Source organism: Onychomys torridus, chromosome 22 (genome assembly GCF_903995425.1).
Source record: "Onychomys torridus chromosome 22, mOncTor1.1, whole genome shotgun sequence".
Lineage (NCBI taxonomy): Eukaryota > Metazoa > Chordata > Mammalia > Rodentia > Cricetidae > Onychomys > Onychomys torridus.
In genome coordinates this window covers 28807255-28824158 of record NC_050464.1, presented here as the reverse complement: position 1 = coordinate 28824158, position 16904 = coordinate 28807255, and the positions used below count along the sequence as shown (strand labels likewise).

The 16904-nt window shown below is 52.4% G+C and overlaps 2 protein-coding genes and 1 long non-coding RNA gene across 4 annotated transcripts in view; 1 reads left to right on the top strand and 2 right to left on the bottom strand.

Moving 5' to 3' along the window:
- Abcb9 (ATP binding cassette subfamily B member 9) overlaps positions 1 to 495 on the bottom strand; it is a 37324-nt gene extending 36829 nt beyond the window's left edge. For both annotated transcript variants that reach the window (XM_036171910.1, XM_036171911.1), the window contains exon 1: positions 286 to 495. The gene's annotated coding sequence lies outside the window, so the exon portion shown is untranslated. The remainder of the gene's footprint in view (positions 1 to 285) is intronic.
- Positions 496 to 729: 234 nt separating this feature from the next.
- LOC118572432 lies at positions 730 to 4002 on the bottom strand. The gene is made up of 3 exons (XR_004943494.1): positions 3749 to 4002; positions 1001 to 1120; positions 730 to 861 (listed from the first exon to the last, which is right to left on the bottom strand). It is a non-coding gene; the product is annotated as an uncharacterized LOC118572432 (long non-coding RNA).
- Positions 4003 to 13515: 9513 nt separating this feature from the next.
- Positions 13516 to 16876, top strand: Ogfod2 (2-oxoglutarate and iron dependent oxygenase domain containing 2). Its single transcript, XM_036172050.1, has 7 exons — positions 13516 to 14058; positions 14358 to 14414; positions 14759 to 14872; positions 14971 to 15070; positions 15497 to 15624; positions 15829 to 16086; positions 16157 to 16876. The coding sequence occupies exons 1-7, from the start codon at positions 13930 to 13932 to the stop codon at positions 16418 to 16420; spliced, it is 1050 nt and encodes a 349-aa protein (XP_036027943.1). The 5' UTR covers positions 13516 to 13929; the 3' UTR covers positions 16421 to 16876.
- The last annotated feature ends 28 nt before the right edge of the window (positions 16877 to 16904 follow it).

The following is a 16904-nucleotide window of genomic DNA, read 5'->3' as shown; positions in this document are numbered from 1 at the left end:
GGGAGGCGGCAGGCACGCTGGCAGCTATCTCGATTCACGCAGGCCGGCGAGGAGGAGCCCCCGGGAGCCGCACAGGCCCGCTGGCCGGCAGGGAAGGCTCGGCCCAGGCCGGGCCTGCGGCGCTCGCAGCCCTTCAGAGGTCGCCACCGGCTCCACGCCGGGCCGCGGGCCTTCAGGGGTCTCCTCTAAACGCTCCACACGGGGGACCTACAGACAGCGTCGCGGAAGGGTCAAAATCAGCCGGATTCCCGCGGCGAGCGCCGCAGAGCTGCGGGCGGCCCTTACCTGCCACCTGCCACCAGGTGAACCGTGGGAAGGGGACGCGCCGCGGCCAGGACACAGGATCCCGCCTCTCACCGAGCCCGCGCCGCGCAGCGGTCCGCTCCGCACGCCGCCCAAGGCGCTGCGCAGCGACAAGGTCGGAGCCCAAGCCCGGCCGCCCGCGGACGGGCGGGCGGCGCCGGGGGGCGGGGTCTCAGGGAACTGGGCGGGACATCCTGGGGTGGGGTGGGGCCTCGGAGACAGGAGCCGGCAGGGGCCTCCTGGGTGGGCGGGGCCTCAAGGGAAGTGGGAGGGACATCCTGGGTAGGGCGGGGCCTCGGGAAAGTGGAGGGAGGGGAGTCGTCGGAAGGGAAGGGTCGGGGGGGCGGAGTCTCCGGAACAGGGCGGGGCCCTCCGAGGAAATGGGCGGGAAGAGCCCGCCCAGGGAGGGCGGAGCCCCAGGGGAAGGGGGCGGGACATCCTGAGGATGGGGACGGAGCCTCCAGGATGGGGCGGAGCTTTCGGGGCCAGGTGCTGGAGGCCCCTCCTGGTGAGGTGGAGTCTCAGGAGAAGTAGGCGGGCCATCCAAGGTGGGTGGGACTGTAGAGGAAGTGGGCGGGTCCTCTGTAATGGGGTGGGGCTTCTGTGGCAAGGGGCTCTTGGGTGTCTCCTGGGCGGAACCTCACGGGGCGGGACCCGAGCTCACAGCTTCAGCACCTGCAGCAAACCCAGCTCCTACCTGGCTTTAGGTCCCGAGTGCTCGATGCTCTGCACCCGGACCAGGCCTCGGCGCATACTCAAGGAACAGGAGTACTCTTCGATGTTTTTCTTTTTTCGTTGAAGGCACAGCCTCCCAGCCCTGGGAGAGATGGTGGGGTTATGAGCCTCATTTCTTCACTTATCCATCCGTAAGTCTTTGTCAAGCACCTACTGCACACCCTTTGCCATTCTCAGAATGTGAGAGCCGGGCATAGCTTTATGCATCTGTAGTCCCAGATACTGGGAAGGCTGAGAGAGGAGAATCATTTCAGAGGAGGAGCTCAGGGCCAGCCTGGGCAACAAAGTCTCTCTCTCTCTCTCTCTCTCTCTCTCCCCCTACGGTTTCTCTGTGTAGCTTTGGTGCCTGTCCTGGATCTCACTCTGTAGCCCAGGCTGGCCTCGAACTCACCAAGATCCACCTGGCTCTGCCTCCTGAGTGCTGGGATTAAAGGCTCCGCCACCTGGCAAGACCCTGTCTCTTAAGATCAATAAGACATGTGAGACCCAACAGGACCCAGTCAAGACCTCTGCCCTTTTGGAGGCACAGTCTAGTGATGGAACCAGACAATATATGTGAGAAGTAGATTGTACATATTAGAAGGGAGCACATTCTGTGGGGAATAATTAAGGACAGTGCTGGGTAGTCTCATCTATTTGACACAAACTAGAGTCACCTGGGGACTTCAGTTGAGGAATGGCCTCCATCAGACTGGCCTCTGGATGTGGGTGGTCAGCCCACTGTGGGCAGTTCCACATGATTCTGGGTGCTGTACTAAAAACAGGCTGAGCAAACCATGGTGAGAGCAAGCCAGTAAGCAGCGCTCCTCCACGGCCTCTGCTTCAATTCCTGCTTCCAGATTCCTGCCTTGAGTTCCCGCCCTGACTTTCCTTCACAATGGACTGTATCTGTAAGCTGAAGTAATCCCTCCTTCCCAAGTAGCTTTTGGTAATAGTGTTTTATCACAGCAATAGAAACCCTAACTCGAACATGAACTATGCTCTGAGTGATTGCTGGGCACTAGGAATATTGCAGTGTGCGAAATAGACAGAGTAGAGGAGGCAGGACATCCACCAGAAAATATGGAAGAAAATGTCAGGTAGCTTTAAGTGCAATAAAGAAACCAGGGCTTGCTGGGCGGTGGTGGCACACGCCTGTAATCCCAGCACTCGGGAGGCAGAGGCAGGTGGATCTCTGTGAGTTCAAGGCCAGCCTGGTCTACAAAGCGAGTTCCAGGGAAGGCACAAAGCTACACAGAGAAACCCTGTCTCGAAAAACAAAAACAAAAACAAAACAAAACAAAAAAAGAAGAAAAGAAAAGAAACCAGAGCTTGGGCTGGAGAGATGGCTCAGAGGTTAAGAACACTGACTGTTTTTCCAGAGGTCTTGAGTTCAATTCCCAGAACCCACATGGTGGCTCACAACCATCTGTAATGAGATCAGGCGCCCTCTTCTGGCCTGCAGGGATACATGCAGGCAGAATACTGTATACATAATAAATAATTAAAAAAAAGAAACCAGGGCTCATGTAGCTCAGTGGCAGGGTGGGTACTTGCTTAGTTAACACACATGAGGCCCCAGGTTCCTGCACCAGTTTTGCAAAAACAAAGCAAAATAAAATAAAACCCAGTGATGGGGTTGCATTGGCTCAGGACAACCTTAACTGGAAAAGAGAAAGATAAGGAATAAGCCATGAGAGAATGGGGGTTATTCTAGGATCAGGAGATTGCAAGTTCAGTAGATCCGGGTAGGATCCAGTCTGGCCATTCCAGGAGTAGAAAGCATCCGTGTGGTTTGATTTGTGGGATCTAAGTGAGCAGTGAGCTTAGGGTCCAAAGAGATCTTCCCACATCCACCCATTCTCACGCAGAGACCTCAGCGGCTTTCTGAATTGAAAATGGCCTCTGCTGGTCTCCCGGGACAGTCTCCTGGGAGGGGATTTGGGATTCAAATTTCAAAGTTGCTGTTATCTTTGTTTTGCTTTGTTTTTGTTTGGTCCAGTAGGAATTCCTTCTACTGGTAGATTCATGGAAAGGAGCTAAGAAGATCCAGTTGACAAACAGCTACAATTATAAGGGGTTGGAAATGCCTGTCCACAGGGAACTAAGTCATCCATCGGCAGAACAATAGGAACAGGGAGGAAACATGCATGTGCAGAATTTCTGTTTACACAGAGGTAGAAGGCCACCACCCACATCCAGTGAGTGATGTTCAGCAATTGTCAGCTTGTGTTAAAAGCAAAGGCGAGTGGATACTTGTTCTTGAAGAGAGTGTCTTGCATGGATGGTTCTAAATGCTTGAGTGACCCAGCCAGGTCCACATCCTGTTCACTGTGTGACCCCAGGGAAATGACTCTGAGCCTGTTTTCATATTGGAGGGAAAGTGTGCTAGGCACTGCAGTACTGTGTGAGAAGTACTGCAGTACTGTGGGGTAGGCACTGCAGTACTGTGAGAGTCCGATGTGGCAAGGCCTGCCAGGACAGCCCCTAGATGTGGTATAGCAGTTTCCTCCAGTTTAAAAATTCCCATCAAATGGAGAAACAAGATACAGGGCGTTTATGGGGAGTTGACACACTCCATCAAACAGGGAAGCCTGTTAAGCTCAGGAAGGAAACAACTCAAAATTGCTAAGGAAGTTCCTGAAACTGATCAGATACACTAAGTCCTGCCCTCTCCAAGAGAACATAAGCTGTAAAGACTACCAAGAGTGACTCTCAGACCTTCAGATACCTAGAAGGGGCTGAGACCGGTGGAGCTTCCTGGAAGACCCAGAGACGCGCTGAGCTGCTTGCGAGGGATGCTCCAACCTTCGGAACTGCCTGCAGGCTGTCAGTGAGCTCCAGCTTTTGTGAGCTGTCACCCGTGCTTGGGGGGCTGAAGTGATGCAGCTGGTACTTCTGTCATTGGAGCCATTTCTGTCCCTCTAAGGAGCCTCAATAAAACTCATGCTTCACCACATCAGACCTTGGTGGTTTCTGCACTTTGGTTCCCTGTCTGGAGTGAGCAGACCATTTGAGTAGACATTAGTCACATCACCCCAGGAATAGTGTCACACAACAGGGGCACACAGTAAACACTAATGGGAGCAGGGCTGAATCACTTCGGGAGAGTGGGATGGCTCTGGACCTTGATGCACCTAATCGTACTGAAAAACATTAGCAAAAACTGTCGGGGCCGTGGAAACGTCTCAGAGGGTGCTTTCCAACTGGGGCCAAGTTCAGTCCTTGGGGCTCATGGTGGTGGGGAATGGACTACAGCAAGTTGTCATCTGACCTCTATCTTCACACACACACACACACACACACACACACACACACACACTTGCACATACATACACACATATGCACACACATACACAGGAAAACACACACACATGCACACACAAAATAAATAAGTAAAAATGCAATAAAAAGAATTTGTAAAAATGAGGGTAGGAGGCTGGGCTGTGATGGCGCACACTTTAACCCCAGCATAGAGGCAGATCTCTGTGAGTTCGAGGCCAGCCTGGTCTACGGAGTGAGTTCCAGGACAGGCTCCAAAGCTACACAGAGAAACCCTGTCTCGAAAAACAACAACCACCACCACAACAACAAATACTAGATTTTACATTCCTGGGTTTTTCCTGCATGCATATCTGTTCACCACTTGTGTGCAGGTACCCAGGAATACCAGGAAAAGGCATCAGATCCCCAGGAAGTGGAGTTGCAGATGGTTGTGAGCCACCATGTGGGTGCAGGGAACAGAGCCTTGCTCCTCTGGAAAAATAGCCAGTGCTTTTAGCCACCAAGGACCCACGTTTCCCCTTTAAGTATTGACTTTATTGAGATACACTTCATGCTCGACAGCATCCCCTCATTTACAGGGAATTCAGTGAGGTTTTCCTCTATTGACCTTTCAGGTCAGCCGAGCTGTGCTGCATGCAAGTCAAGTCACGCCGTGTGTATCTTCTGTGGCCTCTTTTTCTCTTGTTCAGTTGCCACTGTGCAGATATCCAGCTGTTCGTTTTTTTTTTTTTTTTTTTTTTTTTTTTTGAGATGTGTAGCCCTAGCTGTCTTGGAACTCATTCTGTAGACCAGACTGGCCTTGAACTCACAAAGAACTGCCTGCCTCTGTCTCCTGAGTGTTGAGATCAAAGGTGTGCATCACCACAGCCTGGCTCTGTCTTCTCTCATTCTTATTCCTTCCTCTTTTGACTTAAAATGTGTGTGTGTGTGTGTGTGTGTGTGTGTGTGACAGAGATAGAGATAGATAGATAGATAGATAGATAGATAGATGTGTACCCAAGTACAGTGCCCAAGGAGGCCAGAAGGGAGCATGAGATCTCCTGAGCTGAAGTTACAGGTGGTTGTGAGTGGCCCAGTGTTGGTGCTGGGACCAAAACTTGAGTCCTCTGCCCTCTGCAAGAGCGGTCAGTGCTCTTGGTGTTTTGCCTGCCTGTATGTCTGTGCACCATGTGCAGGCCTCATGTTTGCTGAGGCCAGAAGAGGGCACTGGATCCCCTGGAAGCAGAGTTACAGATAGTTGTGAGCCGCCATGTGGGTGCTGGGAACCAAACCTGGGTCCGTAGAAGAGCACCCAGTGCTCCTAACTGTTGGGCCATCTCTCCAGGCTCATTGGTTTGCTACTTAATCACAACTTTCCATAACCTTAACAATCGCTGGAATCGGTGGATTATCACAGGACCCACTTTCCCACCCCGAGTTTTTCTTCTCAAAGTCCATTTAATACTTAATCTTTAGCATCACCTGCCCTGGTGACCCTCCCACTCCTAATCTTATTAATTAAAATCGTGGAGTACTCCACACTGTCCTTGGTTATTTATCCTCCAATAGTTACTAAGGCCAAAGAGACCTCTGTGATTAATTGGTGACAGTGACATTTGCTTAGTGGAAAATTAAACAGCTGTGGTTGCTCTCTGAGTTAATATCCTACCCAGGGACTAAGATAAAGCTTACACTTGGCACCTGGAGCTCCTGGAGTGAGTGATTATTTTCTGAACCACATAGGCAACACTGCCACATTCAAGTCCCTCTGGAATGCAGAAAACACTTTAACAGAATATAGCTGATAAAAAAAAGTGAGGAAGCCAAAAACATATAAAAAATAAAATAAAGCAAGCAATGAAATGATACTGTGTGTGTAGATCCTAACACAGAAACATAAGAAACAGGAAACTTGGCTGGATTGCACTGACTGCTCCTCCAGAGGTCCTGAGTTCAATTCCCAGCAACCACATGGTGGCTCACAACCATCTGTAATGAGATCTAGCGCCCTCTTCTGGCCTGCAGGCATACATGCAGGCAGAACACTGTCTACATAATAAATAAATAAATTTTTTAAAAAAAGGAAAAAGAAACAGGAAACACCAAGATAATATAACTCCTCCCCTCAAAAATTAATTAATTAAAAATTAATCCTAGAGCAATGACATCTAGGGAGAGTGAGTTAGATGAAATCCCAGACAGAGAGCTCAAAATCGGGACAGAGATCTCCAAGGACAAAGACAAGCAACTGGATGAGATAAAGCAGGCAGTGGATGAAGTGAAAGAGAAAGAAATGCTGGAAATAGGAAATGCTGGGGAGAAAAACTATGTGGGGAGTCTCAGCAACAAGGTCAAGGAGAAGAGAGAGTACCTGAACCGGAAGACAGTGGAGGAAACGAACAATCCAACAAGAACAAACACAAAACAGTAATAAGGGAACAGTGGGGATTCAAGATGTACGTGACCCTCTGAAAAGACTAAATGTATGGGTTGTAGGCACAGAAGGTGAGTCTTTTTTTCCAAGACAGGGTTTCTCTGTGTAGCTTTGCGCCTTTCCTGGAACTCACTCTGTAGCCCAGGCTGGCCTTGAACTCATAGAGATCCACCTGCCTCTGCCTCCCGAGTGCTGGGATTAAAGGCGTGCTTCCACCGCCTGGCCTAGAATCTTGTTCAAAAGACACAGAAAACATTGTCAAAACAATCGTCACAGTTTCCCAGAGTTAGGAAAATCTCCCAGCGATGGACACTAAGCAGACAGGACCAGAGAAGAACACCCCCCACCCCCCGCCTCCTTTACACTGTAATAAAGCACCACACGCACAGAACAAAGGAAATACATTGAAAGCACAAAGTGAGAACCATCAGGTCGTATGGTAAAGGCTGGCCATCAGATTGTTCCTCTGAAACTTCAAAAGTCTGGAGGGCTTGGAGTGATATATTTCAAGTTCTGAAACATAACAGCTGTAAAACTGTCTGCCATTATGGAAGGAAAATAAAACTTTCCATGATAAAAAAAATAAACTAAAGGAACCTAATGCCACTAAGCCAGTTCTGTACGTGATACTGGGAGGAATCTTCAGAATGAAAAGAACAATCTTTTAAAGCCATCTAGGAGGCCCCAGGAAAGGAGAAACCATGACAGAATGATATTAAGCTAAAGAGGTAAAGTTCCCCACGCAGACGCACACAACAAAATCAACCAACACACTTTCCACTAACAACCCTGAATATTAATGATCTCAATTCCCCAGTTAAGAGACACAGACTAGTAGACTGCATCAAAAAAGAGGCGCCATCCATTTACTTCCTCAAAGAAACACACCTCACCAGGACCTTCCGGGGAGCGGATGGGAAAGGCGCTCCAAGCCAATGGTCCTAGGAAGCAAGGAGGTGTTAACCAACGCTAGCTAAACTATGTTGAGGTTGCCTGTCGCCCAGTCAGAAGGACTGTGACTGGAAAAACAAGTCACAACAAATGCTGGCATGGGTCTGGGGACAGGGGACCCTCAGACACTGTTTCTGGGAGTGTAAATTGGTGTAGCCGCTAAGGAAGTCAGTGTGGAGGTTTCTCAAAAATCTAAAAATAGGTATCACAGGACCCACCTACACCAGTCCTGGGCATATACACGAAGGACCCCGTAGCCTCCCAGAGACACCTTCACAGCCACGTTCTCTGCTGCTCCAGTCACAGTAGTAAGGAAATCAGTCTAGACGTCCATCAGCTGGGGACTGGATAGTGACAATGTGATACACACTGCAGAGTGACATTTTAGCCAGCTCTAAGAGTACAATGATGAAACTCTCAGGAAAATGGACAGAAGTGTTCTAGGAGTGAAGTCATTGAGGCCCGGGGAGACAAATATTGCATGTTCTCTCTCATACATGGATCCTGGCTTTGAGTATGTGGATTTGTGTGTTTGATTTGGAGTGTTTTGTTTTTTTTTTTAAAGATTTGTTTATTATGTATACAGAATGTATGCCTGCAGGCCAGAAGAGGGCGCCAGATCTCATCACAGATGGTTGTGAGCCACCATGTGGGTGCTGGGAATTGAACTCAGGACCTCTGGAAGAACAGCCAGTGCTCTTAACCTCTGAGCCGTCTCTCCAGCCCTGATTTGTAGTGTTTATAGAGGTCAGGAAGCTAAAAAGGGCCCATGAGGGTGGGGGTGGGACGGAGGTCTTAAGGGATGAAGAGAAAATTTAAGCACAGGTGCTCTGTGAGAGTAAACAATGCTCCCTCAAAGAACTGTTTCTCTTCTCCCTCCCTCCCTCCCTCCCTCCCTCCCTCCCTCCCTCCCTCCCTCCTTTCCTTCCTTCCTTCCTCTCTCTCTTTCTCTCTCTCTTCCTTTCTCTCTCTCTCTTTTCTTTTTTCTTCCTTTTTTTCCTGTTTTTTTTCAAGATAGGGTTTTTCTGTGTAACCACCTGGACTATCCTGGATCTCGCTCTGTAGCCCAGGCTGGCCTTGAACTCACAGAGATCCCCCTGCCTCTGCCTCCCGAGTGCTGGGATTAAAGGTTTGAGCCACCACCACCTGGCTTTTTGTTTGTTTGTTTTATTTTTTTTTTTTTTAATTTTTATTTTTAATGAAAACCTCAGTGTCATGTCGTGGGTCTTCTCCCTATGAGTTATTGGTCAGGAAGTCCCAGAGACCCCTAAAACAATACAGGATATTCCATTGATCTTGGTTGCCTACCAGGACTAAGTTACGGTAAGCCCCTAATGCTAAAAACACTTTGGTTGCAGGGCAGAGACATCAAGCTGGCGCTGACCTGCAAACTTCCTCCCTGCAGGGTAGTTTTCATAGTATGGGAGGTGCTAAGTGGGCCGCAATGGGGAGAAAAGCCATCAATGGTCTGATCATCTAGTGAACCCTGACCGCCACGATCCCTCTGCAATAGTGGATGGCAGTTGCTGGGATAACCATTGACTTTCTCCTTGAATTTGAGGCCCGATCCATTGGATGGAATTCATGCCTGGTTGTGTGTTTTATTTATGGTTTCTATTGCTGTGATGAAACACCACGACCAAAAGCAAATTGGGGGGAGAGGGTTTATTTCACTTACACATTAGGTAACAAGCCATCACCAAGGGAAGTTGGAGACAGGAACTCAAGCAGGGCAGGAGCCTGGCAGCAGGAACTGAGGCCCGGGACATGGATAGGTGCTGTTTACTGGCTTGTACCTTGTGATTTGCTCAGCCTGCTTTCTGATAGCACCCAGGACCACTGCCCAGGGGTGGCCCCACCCACAATGTATCATGCCCTACCACGTCAACCATTAATTAAGGAGATGCCCTACAGGCCTGGCGACAGACCAATCTTATGGAGGCATTTTCTCAACTGAGGCTCCCTCCCCGCAGATGACTCTAGCTTGTGTCAAGCTGACATAAAAACCAGCCAGCACATACTGTAGACCCACCCCAAAGCCCGCAACTCAGGAAGTACAGGCCCTAATGGGAGCCTACTGTTTTGCTACGTGGCACGTCAAACTGCCTTCTAAATATTTGCACTTATAGACGAGTGCTGCTCCTGGCCTGGCCCAGGGAAGCTCCTTTCTGCAGTCGTCAGCAGAGACTCATAACTGGTCCGAACGCTGAGGGTAAGAGACGGCTGAGTGCTCAGTCCTAAACGGCACATCCTTATCAACCGCCTCACCAAGGCTGGGGAGCATGATGGAAGAGGGAGAAAGGAATGCACAGCAGCAGGATGGGGAAGAACGAGGCGAGACACTGTCTCCCCGCCAGGTCCTGGCCATGGCACTTACGAGCTTACTGTGGCTTATGGTCACCTGCACAAGGTCAAGCCAATGACATCCGTCCTTCCAGCAGGGAGCACTGACAGACTCAGTGGGTTACAAGGGAAGAAAGAAAATAGGAATGGAGGGGAACGTGTTTCATTGTCTTGGGAGTAGACGATCAAGACACATTCTGTACACATATTAAATTATCAAAGAATAAATACCAAGGGCTGGGGAGATGGCTCACTGGTTAAGAGCATGGGCTGCTCTTGCAGAGGACCTGGGTCTGGTTCCCAGCACCCACATGACACCTCACAACTGTCTGTATCTCCACTTCTAGAGGACTCACTACCTTCTTCTGGCCTCCATGGGCATTGCATGCACGTAGTACACAGACCTATATGCAGGCAAGACATTTGTACACATAAAATAAATAAATCTTAAAATGGGAAATTTTTTTTTTTTTTTCTGAGACAGGGTTTTCTCTGTGTAGCTTTGCACCTTTCCTGGATCTCGCTCAGTAGACCAGGCTGGCCTTGAACTCACAAAGATCCGCCTGCCTCTGCCTCCCAAGTGCTGGGATTAAAGGCATGCGCCACCACTGCCTGGCTTAAGAGATGGCTCAGCCGTTAAAGGCTAGGCTCACAACCAAAAATTAAAATGGGAATTTAATAAGAAGTTACTATAAAGATTCCAGTCCCCGAGACATTGGGGTGTTGGCAGGAGAGTCAAGAGTTCAGGGAAACAGAACAGAGAGCCCAGAGATAAACCTACAGACACAGTCAGTACACATGGTTGAGAAGAGAACCAAGACGAGACAGTGGCCTTGTAAAGGTGATCTTGTCCACAATGGTGGGGCAGCAGCTCCCATCCCTTTGCATGAAGATGAGTCTAGACACAGAACTTTCAAAGAATGGACTCAAGGGACATCATGTCAAGTGCTTGCTTCTGAGTCATCTGTGTCAAGGCGTAAAGAGAGAACCAACTCCACAAAGCTGTCCTTTGACCTCCATGTGTGTGGATGTTTGCACCCCCACAGTAATAATGAGACGGCTTGAGTGTGGTTCCCAGTACTCACCTCTGGCAGCCCTCACCCACCTGCAGTTCCAGTTCCCCGTGGACCCAGTGCTTCTGGGCTCTGGGGGCACCTGCATGCATGTGCACGTGTCCATACCCAGACACACGTACAATTAAAGTATTGGTGTGTGTGGTCACAGGAGACCCAGGCCAGTGCTTCCCAACTGTGCATAAGACTCAGAGCTTCCAGAGAAGTATTCTGCTGCTGTGCCCTTAGTGACTGAGCCCAGACTGGGGACAAGGGCACAGGGACACTGTTTGCATGGATGGGTAGTGCTAGGGGCACTCTAAAGGGATAAATGCACCCGACTGACCCTGCAAACTATAAACCACGAAATGCAGTCAGGTGAGGCCGGGGTGTGGCAGCGGCACCCTGGAGAGCCGGGCACCCTGGAAGGCAGTGGCAGAAAGGGCAATAATTAACTTGGAGAAGAGTACACAGGTCCCTTTCTGGATGGCAGGGGCTTCTGGAGCAATCGAGACAAGTGTGAAACTTTAAACAGCTTGTTGACAGGTTAGTTCAGGGTCAGGGAGACAGCCCTTACAGAGGAAGTGGATCCTTCCAGTCCTGTTCTTCTTTGGACAAAGAGGCAGAGGCTGGGTTCCCTGTGGCCTAGTGAACTCACATCTGAAGGGAGGTAGGCTGTTGGGAGACTGGGCTGTCCCTTTAGGAACAATGCAGGAGTGTCAGACTTCTATATCAACCACATGCCAGCTGTGTGACCTTGGATGGGACAGTCCAACTAAGGCCCCTGACACTCACTTTCCTGTATCAAGAGTGGAAATTATAAAGGCTAAACATTGAAACTGGTAGCCATGGCTCCTTTGGTCATGTTCAGGTGCATATGCACATGTATGCCTGTGCGTGTATGTGTGTGTGTGTGTGTGTGTGTGTGTGTGTGTGTAGGTCACAGGTCAACCTGTAGATTGAGACCCCTTTAGAGGGTCGAGTGCCTTTCACAAGGGGTCACCTAAGACCACCGGAAAACACAGATATTTACATTACAATTCATAACAGTATCCAAATTACAGTTATGAAGAGGCAATGAAAAGCATTTTATGGTTGGGAGGGGTCACCACAACATAAGGAACTGTATTAAAGGGTCCCAGGTTGCAGGATCGACACAGCCATGCAGGACACCTCCGAAGCTTGAGGATGCAGAGTCTGCCCTACCTTCTGAGCCCCATGCAGGACAACAGTTCTGCTTGATTCTCTCACTGAAGCTGGAACTCGTCAGTTCTTGACTTTTGAACTTCTGGCCACTAGAATCATGAGAGAATGTCTGCTGTTTTAAGCCAATCTGTTTATAGTAATTAGTTATGGTGACCCAAGCAGAGTTTGTCTGCTGCTCGACATGCTAGCCCACACTCACAGGCATGCCTTGCACATTCACACTGGGGAGAGTCTCACTGGCTCCCATGCAGCCAGTGTGCAAACCAATCAAGCTGCCACAAGCTTTGCCCAGAGACCTAGGGCCATCTGTAGTTCCCTATGGCTTGAGAGAGGGCATGAGGACTTTGGTAGCTGGAGTCTTGGCTCTTCAAAGGTGCTGATGATCATAGCTGGAGAGGAAGGGCAGGTTCCAAGTCACAGGCTGTGAAGGCTACCCTCTCCTCCTGGGGTCCAGAGCTTCTGTAACAGTCACAAGTAGGGCAGGGCTGAGCTCGCCTGAATTGTGCTGTGTGGGGTGTGGATGTGTGTGGGCAAATGCCTACGTGTGGGAGTTTATGTGAGAGCATTGTCATCAGTGGGAGATGCTTCTGGATGTGGAGTGTGCCAGTAAGTGTGAACAGGTTAATGGTAGTGTGAGGATGTGGCTACACAAGGGTGCACCAGTGTGTTCATGCACGCTGGCATTTAGTGTGTGACCCCATCGAGATTCACGGAGACAGAATCAGTGAAACCACACCAAGTAGCTGAAAGAGAAGCCGCCACCAGGTTCCCCCACTCAGAGACCCCTGTGGTGGTGGGAGGGGCCCGAGGGCACTCACAGGACACACTCCTGGGTTCAGATCCCGTATAGCTCCTGACTGGATGCGTGGGCCGGACACTGACAGGCTGGTACCTAACGTGATGTTTGTTCTGGGGGTCGGAGTTGAGAAGCTGGGTGATGGATGGGGTATGGGAAGGGTTCACTGAAGCTGGAGCCCGTCAGTTCTGGATTTCTGAACGTCTGGCCACTTCTCAAATTCTGAACTTCTGGAGAAGGTTCACTGACCCGTTCCAGGCCGTTTCCTTCCTTTTTAGGCACCTCGGTTACCCACGGACGAGGAGGCTCTGCAGACCTCCTCTGGGGTGCCCGCGGCGTGTGCAGCGGTGCGTCTCCCCAGGAACCCCGGGAGACGTCAACACAAATTCCTGAACTTGACCGGGGGCGAGGGGCGTGCCCGCCGCAGACCGCGCCCACTTCCCCGCCCACACTGCGCGCCGCAGGAGAGTCGCCGGAATGTGACACCGAGCCGAGCGTTTTCGGGGAGACCCTCTCTCGACCCGGGGGAGGGCAGGGGCCAGCGGTGAATGCCAAACCCGAGCGGTGAATGCCAAACCTCCCTAACGGTCCTGAGCGCTGCGCCGGGCGGCTCCGCGGGAGACCAGACTGCGTGCGTCCAGCCCCTCCCTCCGTAAAGCGGGGCCACTCGTCCGGACCCTGTGCTGGGGACATCCCGCCCGCTCCGCTTCGCCCGGGGAAGCAGCGTTCTAAACCCCGTTCCTGCCCCGTCTTCGTGCCTCTCTGTCGTTGGGAACTTACCGCGGCCCCTCGGTGGCCCAGCGCCACGCCCCCGGCGGGGACGCCCCCGGAAGTGCCGCTACGGAAGCTGGCGCGGCCGCTTCACCATGGCGACGGCCGCTCCGCGGCGCTTCTGCCGCTGCGCCTGCTTCTGCTCTCAGAACCTGTACGTGGCGCGCTACGGGCTGCATCTGCGCTTCCGGGACGAGCAGCAGCTGCGCCGGGACTACGGCCCGGTGAGCGGGGCCGGGGCGGGGGTGAGGGGAGGGCAGCGAATGCAGGAGGGGGCCCCCGGACACCAGGACGGGCTTTGCCCGAGGTGCACAACCGCGTGTGCACACTCGGCCTCTCGCGGCAGGATGGCAGCTCCCTAGTAAGCCGAGAACACGCTTGCGGAGTGCGCTGGACAGAAGTGTCCACAGACCTCGACGGTCCCACCATTCGCATCTCCGTGACAGGGGTGGGGGCCGCTGAGGCGCACAGATGTTTACTGACAGGGGCCCAGAGTCCCGCTAACGGGCCTTTCTGCTCGCAGCTCCTGCGCAGCCGCGGCTGCGTCACTTCCAAGGACTTCCAGCAACTCTTGGAGGAGGTAACGCACCCCGCCAGCCCTTCCTCTAGGAGGGTCCTCGACTCCGGAGGGCTTCTTAGCCCTCTCCTCCCGGTTCCTGTTCCCACTTAGTCCCCCCACTCCTGGACCCTGGTCCAGGAGAGCGATTGAGAAAGATCAGGTTGTCCACAGTTCTCAACAGTTGAGAGGGATAGTCGGGGCCACCGCCCGCTTTTTCGCTGTCAGTTGACACCTTGACACCTGCAGCGAACTCTGGCAGGTCCAGAAGTATAGGGAGAGTTGCCTTCCAGCCTGGGCCCCACTTTGGTCTTCCCGGACCTCTGGAGGTGGGTGGCCCCGATTTCTAACTGCCTTTGCCTCTCCAGCTTGAGCAGGAGGTGGGGCGCCGCCGCAGGCTGGGCCAGGAGTCAGCTGCCAGAAAAGCCCTCATTGCCAGCTCCTACCACCCAGCGAGGCCTGCCGTCTACAAGTCACTGCAGGTACCAGGCCGGCCTGGGAGCTTGGAGCTGGCTGAGGAGGAGGCTGCCCTGGTGGGGGTGGGGGTAACTTTCCACGGCTGCCCTGTGTTCTGTCTCAGGATGCGGCTCTGGCCCCCGAGTTTGTGGCTGCAGCTGACTATAGTGCATCTCCGGGTGCAGACCTTGAGGGCCTTCTCCAGCGGCTGGAGATAGTGTCGGGTGAGGTCTTCCAACCCCATCACCAGCCAGCACTGGGCGGGGAGTGTGGGGGGTGGGGGAGCCGGGGGTAGGGAAGTGGGGGGTAGCGGCCCGAGATACCTGGGTATGGGAGTCGGGGTGCTTTATGTCTCTCTCTTCCCAGGAGCTGGGAAGTCCAGTGGATCAGTCTGCCAGGGCATCTCATTTATTTATTCATTCATGTATCCATTCACTCATTCATGCATCCATTCACTCATTCATGCATCCATTTACTCATTCATGCATCCATTCACTCATTCATTCATTGATCATCCACCTAGGATTGGGGCAGTATGTCACTGTCCCCATTGTCCAGAGGGAACAGGCTGGAGGCAGGAAAATGACAAGCCGGCTCACGAGGAGGTTGAATGGGCGCCCCTGGCCCACTATTTCCCCCTCCTTCTACAGAAGAGAAGCGTATCTACCGGGTGCCAGTATTCTCGGTGGAGTTCTGCCAGGCCCTGCTGGAGGAGCTGGAGCATTTTGAGCAGTCGGACATGCCCAAGGGAAGGCCCAACACCATGAACAACTATGGGGTGGGTGAGGCCTTGCCTGTGTACCCAGGGAGGGAGGGCAGCTAGGGTGCTGCAGTCAGGCAGGCGACCCGCCCTGCTCTGAACCTAAAGACTAGCATGAAAGCAAACAGCTCTTGCACTTAGCAGCATCTCTGGCAAAGAATCGTGGGGATGCAGGGTGAGGCTCCCCAGGTCTCCCTGCTGACTCCTGGGAATCCTTCTTAGGTACTGATGCACGAGCTCGGCCTAGACGAGCCTCTTGTGACCCCGCTGCGGGAACGCTTCCTGCAGCCGCTGCTGGCCCTGCTGTACCCAGAGTGTGGCGGGGGCCAGCTTGATAGCCACCGTGCCTTTGTGGTCAAGTATGCGCTGGGCCAGGACCTGGAGCTGGGCTGCCACTACGACAATGCTGAGCTCACCCTTAATGTGGCTCTGGGCAAGGCCTTCACAGGGGGTGCCCTATACTTTGGGGGCCTCTTCCAGGTGAGTGAGCCCCACCATTTCTGGCCCCAGGCAGTCATGAGGACTTCAGCCTGAACCCTACCATCTGCAGGCACCTGCAGCCCTGACGGAGCCCCTGGAAGTGGATCATGTGGTGGGCCAGGGTATCCTGCACCGTGGTGGCCAGCTGCATGGGGCTCGACCCCTGGGTACTGGAGAGCGCTGGAACCTTGTCGTCTGGCTCCGGGCCTCTGCTGTTCGAAACCGCCTCTGTCCTATGTGCTGCCAGAAGCCAGAACTGGTGGATGATGAAGGCTTTGGTGATGGCTTCACCCAGGAGGAGCCTGCCCCGGTAGATGTCTGTGCACTGACTTGAGCCTGGTACACCCAGAGGTGTCGGTGCTGTGGCTGCAGAAAGCTGCCATCTTGGGCAGGGAGAGCAGAAATAAACTCTGCAGCCGTGACACTCCTTGGATCATAGGGACATGTTGACTTCTGGGTCACTCTTGGGACAGATATGCTGTCTTAGGGCAGAGCCGCTGAAAGACCAGCCTAGTTTGAGATGAAGTACTGAGGGTGGAGGGTGGAGCAGGCCCAGGAAGGGAAGGAGCCCCAGAAGGATGTGGTTTCCAAAGATGTCCAGCCTCAGCTGGGGTGGGGTGGGGCAGTGGCTTCTTGGATAGGTTCCCAGGGATTTAAGTGGAGTTCATTGGTCTGGGGAGTGGGGATCCAGACTTTCTGGGTTCAAGCCTCTGTTCTAGCACTTGCAGCTGTGAGGCTCTGGACTCGCTTGTGCCTGGGCGTTGTGACATTTATAAAGCACTTTATAACAGCCCTCTGTTTCCTATTGTTATTTAAGA

Coding starts and splice junctions, on each gene's coding strand:
- Ogfod2 (XM_036172050.1), top strand. CDS start 13,930: ATGGCGACGGCCGCTCCGCGGCGCTTCTGCCGCTGCGCCTGCTTCTGC. Junction 14,059..14,357: donor TGCGCCGGGACTACGGCCCG/GTGAGCGGGGCC, acceptor TTCTGCTCGCAG/CTCCTGCGCAGCCGCGGCTG. Junction 16,087..16,156: donor ACTTTGGGGGCCTCTTCCAG/GTGAGTGAGCCC, acceptor TACCATCTGCAG/GCACCTGCAGCCCTGACGGA.